The 18,138-nt window shown below is 45.2% G+C and overlaps 1 protein-coding gene across 3 annotated transcripts in view; it reads left to right on the forward strand.

Moving 5' to 3' along the window:
- The first annotated feature begins 948 nt into the window (after positions 1-948).
- RPAP1 (RNA polymerase II associated protein 1) overlaps positions 949-18,138 on the forward strand; it is a 107,051-nt gene continuing 89,861 nt past the window's right edge. The window contains exons 1-2 of one of the 3 annotated variants that reach the window (XM_061611373.1): positions 1,150-1,257; positions 6,360-6,599. In XM_061611373.1, the coding sequence (XP_061467357.1) occupies positions 6,410-6,599 (190 nt within the window). In that variant the 5' untranslated portion in view covers positions 1,150-1,257; positions 6,360-6,409. The other 2 variants (XM_061611374.1, XM_061611375.1) reach the window with 2 other exon arrangements.

The raw sequence follows: 18,138 nt of genomic DNA on the forward strand, positions 1-18,138 counted from the left end.
GCATACTCTGGGGGGTAAAGAAAGGCTAGGGAAGGAACTGGCAAACCCACCCCATATATACGGTCTGCCTAGTAAACGTTACAAGACGTCACCCTAAGAGTTGGAAACGACTCACACTATAAGTGCAGGGACACCTTTACCTTTATTATTTTATTGATGTATTATGTTCTATTGATGTATTGTTATGTTCGTGTTTTTTGTAAGCCGCCTTGAGGCCCTTTTGGCCATAAGGCGGGGTATAAATTTAATAAATAAATAAGTTTAAGCCAGATTTCTTCAGCGCTTAGTCCTGGAATGCCAGTTCAGTAGCTGGCTTCATTGTAGAACCACATTAGTAATAATGAAGAACATGCCATTGCACACAGACTGAGCAATTTCACCAGTGAGTAGCCACAATTAGGCATTCATGTAAATGTCACTCCCAGGACGACATGTGCCCTCATACCTCTCATGAGGTATGAAAAGAAATCAATAGAACATAGGAGGCTGCTTGGTATCAGGTCAGACTATTTGGGCAGCTATACTCTGGTCCTATCTATTCGGAGTGGCAAGGTTTCAAGCAACAAGAAGTATTTCAGTCAGCTATTAGTTGATCGTTTTTAAAACTGTAGGTGTCCGGGATTGTACTAGGAACCCTCTGCATGCAAAACATGTTCTCTATCAAAGTGCTATTCCCCCTCCCCCATCTCAGTTCGCTGGGAGAATCGCTATAGTGAGCTTCACATGACGCCCACCATTGCTGAAAGAACGCATGACGGGATCTCAGTCCCGCCGATCAGTGCCCCCCTCCCCCAGTGTCGCAGGGAAGAGCTCTGCGCATCGACATCAGTACGAGCGAAAAGCCCTTTCCAACTAAGGGAAAGAGAGGCGAAATAAAGAGCCGATACAGTTAACTACACCATTATTTGGGAATGGTTTCAGTGGGGCTTACTTCTAACTAAATATGCAAGGACTGGGGTGCATCCCCCCCATCCCATCGAGACGCGGTTGGCTGCGTTATCTTCAGTGTCTCCACTCATCCCGCTATTCCCAGAAGCTCTGCTCCTTCTACCTTCGTCGACAGTCGCTCTCCCCGAGTGCCTGGACTCCGCATCCAAAATGGCAGCGAAGGCGGAGCTGGGCCTAGACGCGCCCCTCGGGCAACCTTCCTATCCTGGCTGAGGCGGAAGGAAAGGCGTGTGCGTCAAGCGCTGCTGGGTGGAGGAGCGGAACCGCTGCCGCTGTTCAAGGATGGCAGAAGCAGCCCACGCAGTACAGGTCAGTTAGCGCCAGCAACGGCGGCGCCCGCTTCTCCTCCAGGGTGGGCAGCTTCCGTCTATCAAGCAAGGACGAGGAGGGTTGCACCAACCTAGGCAGTGGTACTGGTGCCCTCCATCTTCTACCACCGGGGGTTAACTAGATAAATATTTAGGAAAGAAGTGCCTCTGAGTACATGTCGAGGGCTTTTTCCTCACAGCAAACTCCTTGTAATCCGGCCCTGCATAATTGGGACTACTGAGCCTGCGTCCTTGATGGTGGGAAGGTGGAACCTTGTTAAAGACACTAACCATCGTATTGCTTTTTTTCCCCCGGTTCTGGTGCTTTCCTAACAGCAATTTCGGGGTGGGATGCGGAATATCTGCAAAGTGCGGCCTGTGCAGTCTAGATTCGCCCTTTGGCTTCAGGCGGGTTGTTTTGGAGAAACGTCCCACAGTTGCAGGCTAGAATTGGTTGAAGGGATTTTGTTCACGCATCAGATTCGGTCATGTTACCCTTTGTTGCAATGAGCCGCTAATGGCGAGTCGGGGGCCTGTGAGCTGGCCATAATATTTTCATGAGGGTAGTGGAAGAGGTGATGATACCTGCTTAGAAAAAGAAATCAATGTATGAGTTGAAAGAGAATGAGAGAGAAAGGCAGGTTTCTGCGTGTGTGCAATGGCACGTATTCAGTCCTGCTGGTGTTTTGTTTTGTTAAGCTCCATTGTTACATAGGAGCAGCCAGACAGTAGCCAGGAAGGGACTCTTTCTCTTATGGAGTGTAATGAAGGGGATTTGAGGCCTCTGGTGGAAAAGTTGACTGTACATGTTCATAGCTGTCAGACCATTGATCCATCTAACTCTGTATTGTTTACTGGCAGTATCTTTCCAGGATTTCAGACAGGGTTCTCTCCTAGCCCTACCCGGAGATTGACCCTGGGACCTCTTTCATGCAAAGCAGATGCTCTGCCACTGGGCTATGGCCTTTCTCATGTGACTGTCTGATGTGCATCAGATGTGGTATTTGCTCCTTGCATCTGTAAATCTGGCAAAAATAGGCACTTAATGTATATTTTAAAGGTGTATGTAATAAATAATGCACAGGTAGATAACCGATGGAGTCTGCCTGTATTTTGTTCCTATTTCTTTCTTTGTATTTTATTTAAATAATAAAAAGGATACGGGACATAGGAGCAAAAGCCAATTTCTCTGTATTCCTTCACTAATGACCCATTCGCTTCTGAAAGAAAATGCTCACTGAAAAGGATGGCTGGTTAAAGAGCATTACATTGGTAAAATTATTTCACTGTAAATTCACAATCGACTGTCATCTGGCAGCAGCCACTCTATTAGGCTGCATCAGTCAGAAAGATGGGAAGCAGGACTCATTCTCTGCCAAAAGACCAACTCCCATCAGGCACCTCCTACCCCTGAACTGATTCTTAAGAATTGGTGCTTGAGTTTAGTTTTTCCCTCTTCTCACCCTGTCTCTTTTATCTTGTGTGTTTATTTATTTATTTGATTTATATCCAGCCCTTCCTCCCAGCAGGAGCCCAGAGCGGCAAACAGAAATGCTAAAAACACATCATAAAAAGACCTTAAAATACATTAAAACAAAACAACGTTAAAAACATTTTAAAAAAAGCTTTAAAACATCTTTTTTTAAAAAGGGTTAAAAATATATTAAAGAAAATATATTAAAAGCAATTCTAACACAGACGCAGACTGTGTTGTGTTTTTTAGATTGTAAGTTTATGTGTTGGGACTGTCTTGTTTTAACTGATTGTATGTAAGCCCCTGTGGGAACATTTTTGGGTGAAGAGCTGGGTACAAATGCTTTAAAATAAAATATATATTCACTAATAGGCAACAACCTGGTGCGGTTTAAGAGCATACCTATAGCCAACAGATATTTCCATCAAACTTTAAAAAGCAGGGAAATTGCGCAGCTATAGTAAATGCACCAGGGGAGCAGGAGACCTGACCTTCTCTCTGAGTATTGTACTGCCCTACAAATTTGTCAAAATGCAAACACAATTTGGGTTGGTCTTTCACAGTCCAGTCCACTTCTTGTGTTGCTTGGAAGAATTTGGTAACATGTGCCTGTGAACATACAGTTATGTTCTTAAACCGCAAGGGGTTTTTTTGCCTATTAGTGAATTTCTCTGCATTTTAATCCGGGAGGTAAGAAATTGGATCCTGTGCAAGTTTTCTAAGAATGGATTGATCATTTGCATGCTTATTGAGTTCAGTGGGATTTACTCTTGTATAATTATGCTTAGGATAGGTGAAACTGACCATGGGGGGGAAGGGGAGGGCGAGGGCAGGTTTGAACATTTGCATGATTATTGAGTTCAGTCAAATTTACTCCCATGCAGTCATGCTTAGGATAGGTAAAACTGACATGGGGGGGAGAGAGGAGGAGATTGGGTGGGCACTGGGCAGAGGGAAAGCCGCTTTCCTTTTCTAAAGGAAAAAGGCAGACACATGTAGTCTTCCACCCAACTTTAAACCAAAGCTGTCCCTGGCCACCAGACATTTATTCCATTATAAACAGTTATGGTTTCCTCCAAAGAATCCTGGGAAGTGTAGTTTGTGAAGGGTGCTGAGAGTTGTCAAGAGATGTTCTCACAGAGCTATAATCAGCAGAATCCTTTGGGAAGAGGGGCTGACTGTTAAACCACTCTGGCTATTGGAGCTCTGTCAGAGGAATAGGAGTCTCCTAACAGCTCTCAGCACCCTTCACAAACTACACTTCCCAGGATTTTGGAGGGAAGCCATGACTGTTTAAAGTGAAATAAATGTCTGGCATGGGTGTGGCTCCCTGATTAGCCAAGCCAGACAGCTGTTAGTCTGGCTTTTAGAACACTGGCAGTTGGTTCTTACTGACCATGTCTGTTCTTATCATAGACTCCAGTGTTAATTTTCTTAACTTAATTAGAAATCAGCCATGCATTTTAAAGAAATTATTAAACTGCAGAAGATGAAGGTCAAAGTATGGGGCATGGTCAGTAATAGGATTACTGGTACTCTGTAAACATAGCTGATTTTTAATTAATTTCAGCAAAGTATGAGACCACTGACAGAAAAAGTCCAACCGGGGTCTGGAATATTTTACTCTTCTTTTAGACTTTGAACTCTTGATTATTTCTTAGTGTTTTGTGCATCGCCATGAAAACTTAGAGGGTTGTTAAGGAAGCATTTCTGAGTTCAGGACTATACTTTTTGTAAGATTTTGTTTTGAAATGAGCTTGGGAAGTAGAATGGCATGGGTTTTTTTTCCAATTTAACATGGTGGAATGTGAAAAGTCCATGCTGGTTATAGTATACAGCCACTCTTGTGACTGTATATTATATATACAGTACATACATTCATTTAATTTTGCGCTAGTGCAAGGATTAGTGCTACTAGAATGGGATTCCCCTCTCTCATCCCCCAGTACGCATCCTGCTCCATCCCCAGATCTGCTCTAGAGGGTTGGTGGAATCCCTAGAACAGATTTAGGGAGTGCACGGGGGGGGGGGGAGAAGGGAAGATTGTTCTGTCATGCAAGTAGAAATCCTTATGCTGACAAAACCATAGTGCTATATTGAATACAGCCCAATATATTTATTATTACATTTATATCCCACCTTTTTCCCAAGGAGCTCAAAGTGGTTTCCCCTCCCCATTTTATCCTCACAACAACCTTGTGAGGTAGGTTGGGCTGAGAAAGAGTGACTAGCCCAAGGTCATCCAATGAGCTTCATGGCTGAGTGGGGATTTGAACCCTGCTTGCTCAGGTCCTTGTCCAGGACCAGCTTGACTGGTGGAACAGAACTGTAGTACTAGCCTCTTGGTAGGCACATCACTGCCTCTTACTTACCTGGAGGAGTGAGATGGAGGCGAGGGCAGATGCACCAGGAGAGCCAGTCCTGCACTGTTGCTGGTGCTTCTGCACCGCCCCAACCTTTCTGCTCTCTCCCCCTTCTAGTAGGTTGCAGTGCCAGAAGGCTATTGCTACAACTCTTGCCCCTCTGGGCAAGCGACTCCTGTCCTTTCCCAACACTCTAACCACTACACCAAAGTGGTTCTCCTGGGTAACTGTTCTTAGTAATATTTTAATTAGGTCTTGATCTGATTCAAAGAAGAAGAAAATCCCCTCTTCTTTGGCATGCCTCCTGCACAAGCATTTGGTAATATTGATCTTGGACTAAAGGAGTCACATGATTTCACCTTCCAACTGTGAAAGTTGAGTTGCTAGAAGGTCTGTTCTTGTGGGGCTGCATGCCCCTAGTATCCATTGCTCTGGCATTGGGGTAGGGGTGTCCTTGTTAATGTTCACTGGATGTTGTGGAGTCAGAGTTGCACCTTACAGTAGACTGCCTAGGTAAATACACAAATATGTCAGCTTGCCTACACGATTCCTTTTGTTTTGAAGGAGGATAAGGACAGAGGAAACTTTGATCATAAGTCATAATCGACTTGAAGGCACATAACAACAAACAAAAATGTTTCACCTATGAGTGGTTGCAGTTTGTCCTGTGGTGGTCTTTTGAAATCACTTTTTCTAGGATATCAAACAATTGGTCTCTGAAGCCCCACTGCGTTACTATATATATCAAAAGTGGACCAGTTTGCTGAAATTTGCTTACTGTTCCCTCTGGATCTAAACTTTCCATAAATAAACTGGGGGAAAGTGCTTGTGCTATGAAGAACAGAAGAAAGGAAAGAACGCTTTAGAAATAACTGTTTGTGCAGTAGTCACATCAAAGGCAGGTGGATTCTGGGGGGGTATGTTCTGCTTCCTTCCTAAAATAGAAAACCCAGCAGCAATAACAACTTGTTTTCTCCCCTCTTTTTTGTCAAGAGAATGCATCAGTTGTTTACAAAGAACTTGTGCAATCACTATTGTAGTTCTAACTACTGATGGGTGTCATAGCAGGGCACCTTACTTAGGAGATGTGGGGGGAAGCCAGATGACTCTCCATTGGCACCTCTGGACTTGACATTAATATCTTTGTCTAAGCCTTTGAGATGCTCTGAAAGTGTGTGAAAGTTGAGGTTAATAAAAATTCTCCAAAAGCTTGTCTTCCCAAGAAAAGTTCCTTTCATTCATTTCCTTTCTCTCTGCCTGCACCAGGTTAACCTGTAAGCTTTACGAAGGAAGGCAGTGATAGCAAAAGGAGAACAATGTTGTCAAGGCCCAAGCCTGGGGAGTCGGAGGCAGATTTGTTAAGGTTCCAGAATCAGTTCTTGGCAGCGAAAGCTTCCCCAGGAGTGAAGATTGTAAAGAAAGCAGATAAGAGAAGAGGGGATGTGGGCAGTGGAAATGATGAGAGACCCCTATTGCAACACAACAGGGATGTGGTGACGCTGGATGGTAAGTTTATTTTTATTTCAAATTATTTTGTTTGCTGATGGTTTAGGACAGCCTTTGCCAGCCTTGTGCCCTAGATGTTTTGGACTACACCTCGCATCAGCTCATCTGGATGGCATTAGGTTGGGGAAGGCTGGTTTAGTAGAAGTTGACAAAAAACAAAAACATCTTCATTGCCTGTGAGATGCTAGGTATATTTGAATGGCATTCTGACTGACTGTAGCCCTGCCTGCACTTTGTACAGCTCCTAGCTTTAGTAAGGGATAAGCTAGATGGCAAAAACTTCCTTCCTTCCTTCCTTCCTTCCTTCCTTCCTTCCTTCCTTCCTTCCTTCCTTCCTTCCTTCCTTCCTTCCTTCCTTCTTTCCTTCTTTCCTTCCTTCCTTCCTTCCTTCCTTCCTTCCTTCCTTCCTTCCTTCCTTCCAGTAATGTGCTGCTTGAGGTGTTCAAGTCAAGTTATGATCTCTGCTCTAAATCCTTTCTGGATGGCTTTTGGGTGGACAAGAATCTGCTCAAACTAGTCCCCTTTGCCAGTTGGGGTGGCAGCTTCCGATTCTGTTTGCATAGTAGCCATTTTTGGTGCCAGATCATTGTTAGACTAGACTGCAACCTGTGATGCGTCCTTTCCTGGCTCTCCCTGTCAGGTTCCTACCTGCTGGTGGTTACTGCCTGTCTCTAGGCACCACCAGGGACTCCACCAGTCCGGACCGCACTCTCTTATGGTTTACCTCCCCGCTCTAGCACAGATCTCAACAGATCCCCCTGCTAGGCAACCACCAGTAACGTCCCAATACTAGTATTCCCAGAGACTCTGAATACTGGTATTGTTATTCTCTTCACCGCTGCCACCATTTGTTACAGTTCCCCTTCAGCCTTGGTCATTACCTTACCCTCCCTTCTGGTCTGTGAAACCCCAGCCAAGGATCAGGCCTTTGGTAAACCAAATTAAGTATTTATTACAGATAACAAAGCTAACAAGATTAACAAGATTTCTTCTTAAGGCACATAAGCATATGGTTTTACTCAATACTAATCTGAACTCCACCTCCCTCCTGGTAAACAACTCTCTAAACCCCACCAAGCAATCCACTCTTTCTCTTCTCCCCCCAGATTCCACAATTCACCACCTCACATTCCCCAGATTTACCTGTCATCCTTTCATTTATACTGTCAGCCATTTTAAACATTCAGCCAATCATCAAGCATTCTATTGCCCATTCACTCCCCCTCCTCTTTCACTACTTACCATGTATACTCTAAACAACCAGCACTTACCATATATACACTAATATATAGGAACATCACATTTCCCCCCCCCTTAAACAACAGCAGAGTATTATTCCTGTTCCAGGATTTATACGTCGCGTTAACAAACAAAAGTCTCTATGGGGAAAATGTCTTTCTTTGTTCCTCTGTCTGGTCACGTCACTGCAGTCCCAGCCACTTGCCTGGAAAGTCCATCGGCCAGTACATTGTCCTTGCCTTTTATGAACTGGAAGTCCACTTGATAGTCCTGTAGGGCCCAGGACCACCTCTGCAGCATAGTGTTATGGTTTTTCATAGTCTGCAACCATAACAAGGCCTGATGATCCGTAGTCACTGTGAATCTTCGTCCCCACACGTATGGGCGCAACTCGTTCAGTCCCCACACGACCGCTAGGCACTCCTTCTGGACCGACGAATAGTTTTTCTCCCTCGGCGTCAGCTTGCGACTCAGGTACGCCACTGGATGTCTGGTGCCTTCTCTCTCCTGCAGCAAGACGACTCCCAGCGCGAGGTCCGACGCATCTGTAGCCACGATGAATGGTTTCTCATAGTCTGGTGCTATTAATATGGGTCCTTGGCACAAGGCTTGCTTCAGTAGATCAAAAGCCTTCTGACATTCATCCGTCCATACCACACGCTCAGAACACTTCTTCTTTGTTAATTCATGCAAGGGGGTTGCTATTTCCCCAAAATTTCTCACAAACTTCCTATAAAAACCAGCCACACCCAGAAATGCCCTTACTTGTTTTTTGGTTAAGGGGATCGGCCACGCTTGTATTGCCTCCACCTTGCTCCATAAGGGGGTGATTTTCCCACTCCCCACCTTATGTCCTAAATAGATTACTTCCTTTAGTCCAAACTGGCATTTCTTAGCTTTTATTGTGAGGCCTGCTTTTCTTAAGGCCTCCAATACTGTTGTCAGGTGTTGGACATGCTCAGGCACCGACTTGCTAAAAATGGCCATGTCATTGATATAGGCCACTGCAAAATCTGACATGCCTCACAACACAGTATTGATTAGCCTCTGAAATGAACTTGGTGAGTTCCTTAGTCCCATGGGTAAGGTCACAAACTCATATAACCCATCTGGTGTACTGAAGGCAGTTTTGGCTCTGGATTGCTCATCTAGTTCCATTTGCCAAAATCCTTTACAGAGATCTAGTGTAGAGATAATGGTTGCTGCCCCCAATAACTCTAACATAGCGTCTACCCTAGGCATAGGATACGCATCTGGGACAGTAATTTTATTGATTAGCCGATAATCAATGCAAAACCTTGTCCCATCTTTTTTCGGAACCAGGACAATACTTGAGGCCCAGGGACTGATGGATTCCCTGATCACTCCTAATTCCAGCATCTCTTCCTTTTTGATCTCATTCAAAACTTTCCCGTTCACACGGTACGGAACAGATCTGATTGGGGCATGATCTCCAGTATCAATGGAATGTATAACTATACTGGTTCGGCCAGGTTTGTTGCTAAAGAGATTCCTATAGGTTTTCAAAACTCTCAGAATCTCCTCTTTTACTTCCTCCTTCACCTCCTCTGACCATTCCACTTGATCTACCCCTCCTTTGTCTTTGCTTTCCTGTACCAAATCTGGAAGTTCAGGCCCACTTCCCTCAGGGAATAAGGTAACTTACAACACCTTTGCATCCCTGGTATGGTAAGGCTTTAACATATTTACATGAACCACTTTGCTTTTGTTTAATTGGTCTGTGGTGATTACATATGTCACTGTGTCAAGCCTTTCTCTGATGGTATATGGTCCTTCCCAGTTAGCCTGTAATTTGTCATGTTTCCTGGGTATGAACGCCATAACCATATCTCCCACATCATACACACGTTCTCTGGCTGTTCTGTCATACCAGTAACTTTGCTTCTCCTGTGCATGACTCAAATTCTCTTTCACCACTTCCATCATTTGTTTCACTGGTTCACATTCATCCTTTCTCTCAGCAGGCATCCACAGTCTATATAAAATCCCATTCTCACACACAACTTGATTCCTCAGTTTGTCAGTGAAAGGAATCTGTTGGGTCAGCGCTTGTTCCTTTATCTGCTTCAGACTTATATCTTTATGCAGCTCTTCCCTGAATTGATCTGCTTCTTCCCCAGAGACCACTTGATACAGTTTGTCTTCTTCAGCAGGCCTGCTAGTGGTTGCTATGGTGACCTGAGGCTGGTTAACAGATTCCACTCTGTTAGTTTCAGCCCCCCTTAATATGGCTTCTTTTTCTCTGCCAATTTGCTGTCTGGTCACTACATATATTTTCCCCTGTGCCCCCATAACATCTCTTCCCAGTATTACTGGTTCTTGTTGCTGGGCATTAATACCAACTTTATATTGGCCCTTTCGGCCTCTCCATTCCATTTTCACTAGGGCCACAGGCAAACTCTCTGGTTGACCCCTCACTCCTTGGATAGTCACTGTTTCCTGAGGTAATATTACCTCAGATTTTATTAAATCTGGCCTCAGTAATGTCTGAGTGGCACCAGTATCAAGCAATGCCCAATAATTTGCCCCTTGTACTCTCACTTCCTCTCTCAGACTTGAATCCAGGTCTGTTACTTCTGTCCAGTTTATCTGGCAAAACTGAACCTTTTTCACTGTTTCTAAAGCCTTGGGCTCTGTTTTCACTGCCCTTGTCTGAGCAGGATTACTACTGGGGTTGGCAACCTCACATTGAAAACGTAGGTGCCCTGGTCTACCACATTTGTAGCATAATTTCTCCTCACTTTTAGGGTACACAGATCCACTCTGGGGTGTCCTGTGCCCTTCAGATTTTAATGGAGGACTCACTCGCTGTGGTACCACATCCCTTCTGCCAGCACTATATGGTCTGGGTTTAAACTCTCTTGATGTTTTCCCCACCCAGCCAGTTCTATTGGAGGCGAAGTGATCCGCCAACTCTGCGGCCTCCTGCACAGATGTAGGGGAACGGTCTTTGACCAGGAGCCTTATTTCTGGTGGTTACTGATGGTATAATTGATCCAGTATCATGAGGCTTTTCACCTCTTCCACTGACTGAGCTTTGGCACTACTCATCCACTTTCCAAATATATCCATCAACTTTGCTCCCAGTTCCACAAAAGACCTCCCTGTCTGTATCTGGCAATTTCTGAAAAGCTTTCTAAAATAATCAGGCCCCAGTCTGAATCTTTTAAACACTGCTTCTTTGAATTCAGCATAGGTGACGGGCTTGTCTGAGGGGAAATATTGGTATACCTCAGCCAATTCCCCTTTAATCAGGTTTGATAAATACTGCATGTATTTATCTTCAGGTAGCCCCCACAACTGAGCTGCTTTTTCAAAGGTGCTGAGGTAAATTTGAGGATCTTGACCAGGCTCATAGACAGCAAAGTCCTTTGGAGTAATTTTTATTTTTGCTCCATCTCTGTCTTTCCTTGTCTCCTCAGAGTGAAATTTCTCTCTATCAAATTTTAACTTTTCTACTTGTAATTCAGCATCCAATGCTCGTTGCTTCTCCCTCTCCTCAAACCCCAATCTCATTCTCTCAATTTCCAACTCCCTCTGTTTTTCCTTCTCTGCACCTTCCATCCTCAATCTCTCAGCTTCCAACTCTCTCTGCTTGTCTTTTTCCTCAGCCTCCATCCTCAATCTCTCAGCTTCCAACTCTCTCTGTTTTTCCTTCTCTGCACCTTCCATCCTCAACTTCTCTCTCAAGTACTCTATATAAGCGGGATTGCTTAAATATCCTTCTGGGGTCTCTTCTCTGACAGGTTGTTTTTGCTGGGCAGTTGCAAATACTATAAGTGCTACCCTCAATTCATCTACCCCTTTACCCTCATGAGGTAAATTGAATGTTATGCACTTCTCCACCAGCTCCTCTCTTTTCATTTTTATGTATTCAGCCATGGTGTTTGAGTTCACTCACTCTTTGCCACACACTCTTTGCCAGTCACTCTCACAAGAAATCTTGTTTTGTTATTTCTGTTTGCCACACAACTATTAGGGATTGTCTAGTATTCGTATCTCACTGCTACAGCCAACACCTGTGACGTAGTCTCCTTTGTCACCACGTGTCTTTGGGACTCTCTTTGGTTCGTATCTGGATTCTCTGTTGTTCATATCCCACCGCTACTGACACCACATGTGATGCGTCCTTCCCTGGCTCTCCCTGTCAGGTTCCTACCTGCTCGTGGTTACTGCCTGTCTCTAGGCACCACCAGGGACTCCACCAGTCCGGACCGCACTCTCTTATGGTTTACCTCCCCGCTCTAGCACAGATCTCAACAGATCCCCCCGCTAGGCAACCACCAGTAACGTCCCAATACTAGTATTCCCAGAGACTCTGAATACTGGTATTGTTATTCTCTTCACCGCTGCCACCATTTGTTACAGTTCCCCTTCAGCCTTGGTCATTACCTTACCCTCCCTTCTGGTCTGTGAAACCCCAGCCAAGGATCAGGCCTTTGGTAAACCAAATTAAGTATTTATTACAGATAACAAAGCTAACAAGATTAACAAGATTTCTTCTTAAGGCACATAAGCATATGGTTTTACTCAATACTAATCCGAACTTCACCTCCCTCCTGGTAAACAACTCTCTAAACCCCACCAAGCAATCCACTCTTTCTCTTCTCCCCCCAGATTCCACAATTCACCACCTCACATTCCCCAGATTTACCTGTCATCCTTTCATTTATACTGTCAGCCATTTTAAACATTCAGCCAATCATCAAGCATTCTATTGCCCATTCACTCCCCCTCCTCTTTCACTACTTACCATGTATACTCTAAACAACCAGCACTTACCATATATACACTAATATATAGGAACATCACACAACCCACTTGAATGAAAGGCATCTTTCAGTGGCTTAGCTTTACCTTAGGGTTTCTGCAAGTGGGATCTGGTCAATCCCAAATCGATTGTTAACTGAAGATGAGCATTTGCTGTGCTTGTAGATATGAGGAGCAAAGAGTTTAAGCAGGCATCTTAGCTGATTACATAATCACTCCTTATATTAATTTTTGTATCTAGAGCAGAACACTATTTTTGTGTTTCACTCAGAGTAACCTATCCTTGTCCAATGCACCTGTCTCCATTTGAATAGCTTATTAACTTATGAGGTTAACTGATATCTGTGATAGTATTCACTAAGAGGCAAAAAACCTTGCGGTTTAAGAACGTGCCTATAGCCAACAGATATTTCCATCAAACTTTAAAAAGCAGGGAAATTGGGCAGCTATAGTGAATGCACCAGGGGAGCAGGAGATCTGACCTCTCTGAGTATTGTACTGCCCTACAAATTTGTCAAAATGCAAACACAATTTGGGTTGGTCTTTCACAGTCCAATCCACTTCCTGTGCCACTTGGAAGAATTTGGTAATGTGTGTCTGGGCATATGTGAGTGGTGGCAACACCTGCCATCTCCAAAGATGGAGAATTACATTTTTGTATGTTTCTTGGTGTTCTTCTTACTTTGCTTCTTTTCTGTGTTACTACTGCTTCTACAGAGTATCTAACATAGAAAATTGTATTTCTCTCATTATTCATCCCAGCAATTTGTGACAAATTTTTATTTATTTATAGGTCAATGTCATATAATGGTGAAGACAGCCTTTTGTGTTTCAAACTGGAAGTTATGCTCTGTTTCTAGTCTGGGCGCATTAACAGTTGAATCTGAAACTGCAGTTTGATGTAAAATCACACTGATTACAATATGTTGCTACTTCAGCAATGACTCTAACTGTTGGAAAAAACAAACTTGGCCTGCCCAGGATGCATGTTTTCAGCCTGCTATGCTTAAACTACTCCAGTTAAGGAAAGATGGGCATGGTCAATTAAAAACATAGAGCACACCTAGAATTTTGCTAGAATATATTTTACCTCCCACTGTTTTATCTTGTGCAAACTGAGACACTCTTCATGTCTATTGGAAACTATTTTGCAGAACAGTCAGTGCCATTATTCCACAATTGTTTTTGGAGCTTTTTTTTAGTGTTGCAAAGTGTTGCTGTACTTCATATATTCACAGAAACAGAAGCAAAATAAAGTGATTTACTATAGGAAAATTGCAGAGTAAGTCAAACATATTTAAAGTGACTATATGAACCCTGTCAATTGTTTTAATATTGTTGCTTCCTCCCTGCTAAAACAAGATCAACACAGCACGTCTTGTTTCTGTTCTTTGGGCTGATTGTAGGTGTTGCCACCCCTCACCATATGCTCAGAGGCACATGTTACCAAATTCTTCCAAGCTACACAGGAGGTGGATTAGACTGTGAAGGAAGAACCCAAATTGTTTGCATTTTGACAACTTTGTAGGGCAGTCCAATATCTCAGAGAGGAGGTCAGGTCTCCTGCTCCCCTGGTGGATTCACTATAGCTGCCCAATTTCCCTGCTTTTTAAAATTTGATAGAAATGTCTGTTGGCTATAGGTATGTTCTTAAACGGCAAGGTTTTTTGCCTATCAGTGAATTTCTCTGCTTTTTAATCCGGGAGGTGAGAAATGTGATCCTATGCAAGTTTGCTGAAAATGGATTGATCATTCGCATGTTTGCTGAGTTCAGTGGGATTTACTCCCCTGCAATTATGCCTTGATAGGTGAAACTGACCACAGGGGATGGGGAAGGAAGGAGGGGGATGGGAGCAGGCAGGAAGGGGAGGAGGAGGGCAGGTTTGATCATTTGAATGTTTATTGAGTTCAGTGGGATTTACTCCCATGCAATCAAGCTTAGGCTAAGTAAAACTCACCATGGGGAGGGAGGCCTGGCATGGGCAGGGGAGGAGAGAAGGAAGAGAGAGGAGATGGGGAGGGGGATGAGGGCAGGTTTGATCATTTGCATGTTTATTGAGTTCAGTGGGATTTACTCCCGTGCAATCAAGCGTAGGATAGGTAAAACTAACCATGGGGAGGGAGGCCTGGAGTGGACAGGGGAGGAGAGGAAGAAGGGAGGAGGAAGGGAGTGGTGATGGGAAGGAGGGGAAAGGCAGCTCTGATCGTTTGCATGCTTAGTTTGGTGGGATTTACTCCCGTGCAATAATGGCTAGGATAGATAAAACTGACTATGGAGGAAGAGGAGGGGGAGGGGAGAGTAGAGGGAAGGAGAAAGGGGGAGTGGGGAGTGGGGAGCAGAAGGAGGAGGAGGGGAATGAGGGGGAGGGCATGCTTATTTACATGCTTATTGAGTTCAGTGGGATTTACTCCCGTGCAATCATGGTTAGGATAGGTAAAACTGACCATGGGGGAGGAGGGAGGGGAGGGAAAGGAGGAGGAAGGGGGAAGGAGGTGATTGGAAGGGGAAAGGGGAGGGGAAGGGAGGGGAGGGGAGGGGTGAAGGAAGGAGCAAGAGGGAGGGAATAGGAAGGAGGAGGGGAGGGCAGGTTTGATAATTTGCATGCTTATTCAGTGGGATTTACTCCTGTGCAATCATGCTTAGGATGGGTGAAACTGACCTGGGGGAGGGGGGAGGGGGGAAGGAGGACATTGGATGGGTGGGCACTGGGTAGAGGGGAAGCCCCTTTCCTTTCCAAAAGGAAAACATTGTGAACAGTATCATTCTTTTTCAGGGTTCTCCCCACCTTTTTATTCTACAGCAGGCACATGTAGCCTCCCACCTGTCAGGCCCAGGATGCGACTCAGGAACCAGACCAGAGGTTGTAGTTAATTCGTGTTTTATTAGGGTAATGTCCAAACAAAGACTGCGCTTTCTCATGAAGCAATACAGGGATACAGGTCCTGCGACATTGGGAGAAAGTTGACAGAGCAAGGGGCTGCTTCCCGCCTGTTCTTCAAGAAGGGGCTAAACGGGCGCGCAACCTTTCGCTCCTCCTTAACTCCCCCTCAGGTACTGCCCGCCTTCCCCCCCTTCTCTCCTGTCTTTTCAACCGCCTGCGTGTGCGTGGTGAGGGGGGAGGCATCACCTCCTCCTCTTCTGAAGTGTCCGATTCCACTATGGGTGATAAAGGAGGAGCTGAGGGTAAACCATCTCTCCGCCTTTCTGCTGTGATCAGTCCTCCCTCTTGCTCTGAGCTGCGGAGAAGGGAGGGCCTGGGAATGTCTGGGGGAGATTCTAAAACTTCAAGGCTCTCAGGCTCCCCGTTGCTAGGCGACCCTATCTCTGGCATGTCCTCTGTTTCGGCTTCGCTCCACAGAGGGTAAGTTCCTCCCTCCTCCCTCTGCCAGCCATCTGAATCCTCTTCTTCCAACCCCCCAGGAGCCCAGCTCATCCTCCCGACACCATCCCCCTTCTCAAGGTGTGCCCCCCTCCCCCTGTCTGGCTTGGGGCGGTGAGGAAAACGTTGATGGAAAAGTTTTACTAACTCTGGAGCATGCACATCATCTGCATTTTCCCATGATCTGTCAGCTACTCCATAGCCCTTCCAGTGAATCAAATACTGCAGCTTTTGGCGTCTGATCCTGGAATCCAAGATTTCCTCAACTTCAAACTCAAGCTGCTCATTTATCAGGAGTGGGGACCCAGGAGGCTCCTCCGGCCGCAGCTCACTGGGAGGGGCAGCTTTCGTTAAGAGGGATCGATGAAACACAGGATGTATTTTAAACGTGTCAGGTAGCTTCAGCCGGTACGCCACGGGATTAATTTGAGTTTCTATTTCAAAAGGACCCACCCTTTTGTCTTGTAATTTTTTACATTTGCCCGGCATCTGGAGGAAACGGGTGGACAGCTATACCTGGTCTCCTGGTTGAAGGGGGGGCCCTCCTTCCTGTGCAGGTCAGCAACTCGCTTGTACTCTGTTTTGGCTTCGTTTAACTGCTGTTTCAGTGTTTGTTGCGCCGCTTGCAATTCTTTTAGGAAGTCCTCAGCTGCCGGTACCAGCATTCCTTCTGAGCTGCTTGGAAAGACTTTAGGATGGAATCCATAATTCGCGAAGAATGGGGTTTGTTGAGTGCTGGAGTGTAGAGAATTGTTGTAGGCGAACTCTGCAAAATGCAAATATGATACCCAGTCAGTCTGTTGATAGGACACATAACTTCGTAAATATCTTTCCAAAACGGCGTTCAAGCGTTCCGTTTGCCCATCTGTCTGGGGGTGATGGGCGGAGGAGAGTTTTAATTCCGTCTGCAACTGTTTCCACATTGCTCTCCAAAATTTGGCTGTGAACTGAGTTCCTCGGTCTGAGACTACACTGTTTGGCAACCCATGCAGTCGGTAGACTTCTTTGATGAATAACTTGGCCGTTTCCTTAGCCTCTAAGGCCCCTGCACAAGGGAGCAAATGCGCCATTTTGGTGAGTAGATCTACCACGACTAAAACGGCTGTCATTCCTTGGGATTTGGGTAGATCAGTTATAAAATCCATGGAGAGATCCTTCCAGGGTTCATGTGGGACAGGTAGCGGTTGTAACAGTCCTGCTGGTTTTCCTGTTTGTGTTTTTGTCCGCAGACAGACAGAGCAGGACTTTACATAGCTTTCAATATCCCTACGCATTTTAGGCCACCAGAAGTCCTTGGCCACGTTCTGAATGGTCTTGTAAATCCCAAAGTGTCCCGCTGTGATGGAATCATGGCACTGGCGTAGGATTCTGAGCCTTAATTCTCCTTCTGGCACATATCTGGCTGTTTTGAACCATAATAGTCCATTCCTCCAGTGAAAGGTTACTTCTGAGTCTTGACTTTGTCCCGTCTCCTGCCCATATTTTAGTACGTCTGCATCTTCTTGTTGTGCCTTTTTGAGTTCCTCTTCCCACGAAGACTGGCATGATCCCAACATTAATTTCTCTGGCGGGATCACGTACTGAGGCTGGTCCTCAGATTCACTTTCTTTGTACTGTGGCTGGCTGGATAAGGCATCAGCTCTCTGGTTTTTGGCTTGGGCTTGGTAAGTGATCTTGAAGTTAAACCTGGTGAAGAACTGGGACCATCTTATTTGTCTCTGGTTCAGCTTTCTGGCAGTTTGGAGGCTTTCAAGATTCATGTGGTTGGAGCGCACTTCAATTCGATGAGGGGCCCCCTCTAGGTATTGTCTCCAGTTTTCAAAAGAGTCCTTGATGGCCAGCAGCTCCTTCTCCCAAACTGTGTAATTCTTCTCTGCAGGCTTTAACTTCCGAGAGAAGTATGCACAGGGGTGCAGCTCCTTTCCTTCTTGGTCTAATTGCAGAAGGACCCCCCCGATAGCAAAAATCTGAAGCATCTGCTTCCACGATGAAAGGGCGGGTCGGGTCAGCAAAGTGCAGAATGGGCTCGGAAGCGAACCTTCTCTTCAGCTCCTCAAAGGCCTGGGTGGCATTCTCTGTCCATTGAAACTTCTTCTTTCCCCTTAAACAGTCAGTCAGAGGAGCTGTCA

The sequence above is a fragment of the Rhineura floridana genome, chromosome 2 (genome assembly GCF_030035675.1).
Source record: "Rhineura floridana isolate rRhiFlo1 chromosome 2, rRhiFlo1.hap2, whole genome shotgun sequence".
Classification (NCBI taxonomy): domain Eukaryota; kingdom Metazoa; phylum Chordata; class Lepidosauria; order Squamata; family Rhineuridae; genus Rhineura; species Rhineura floridana.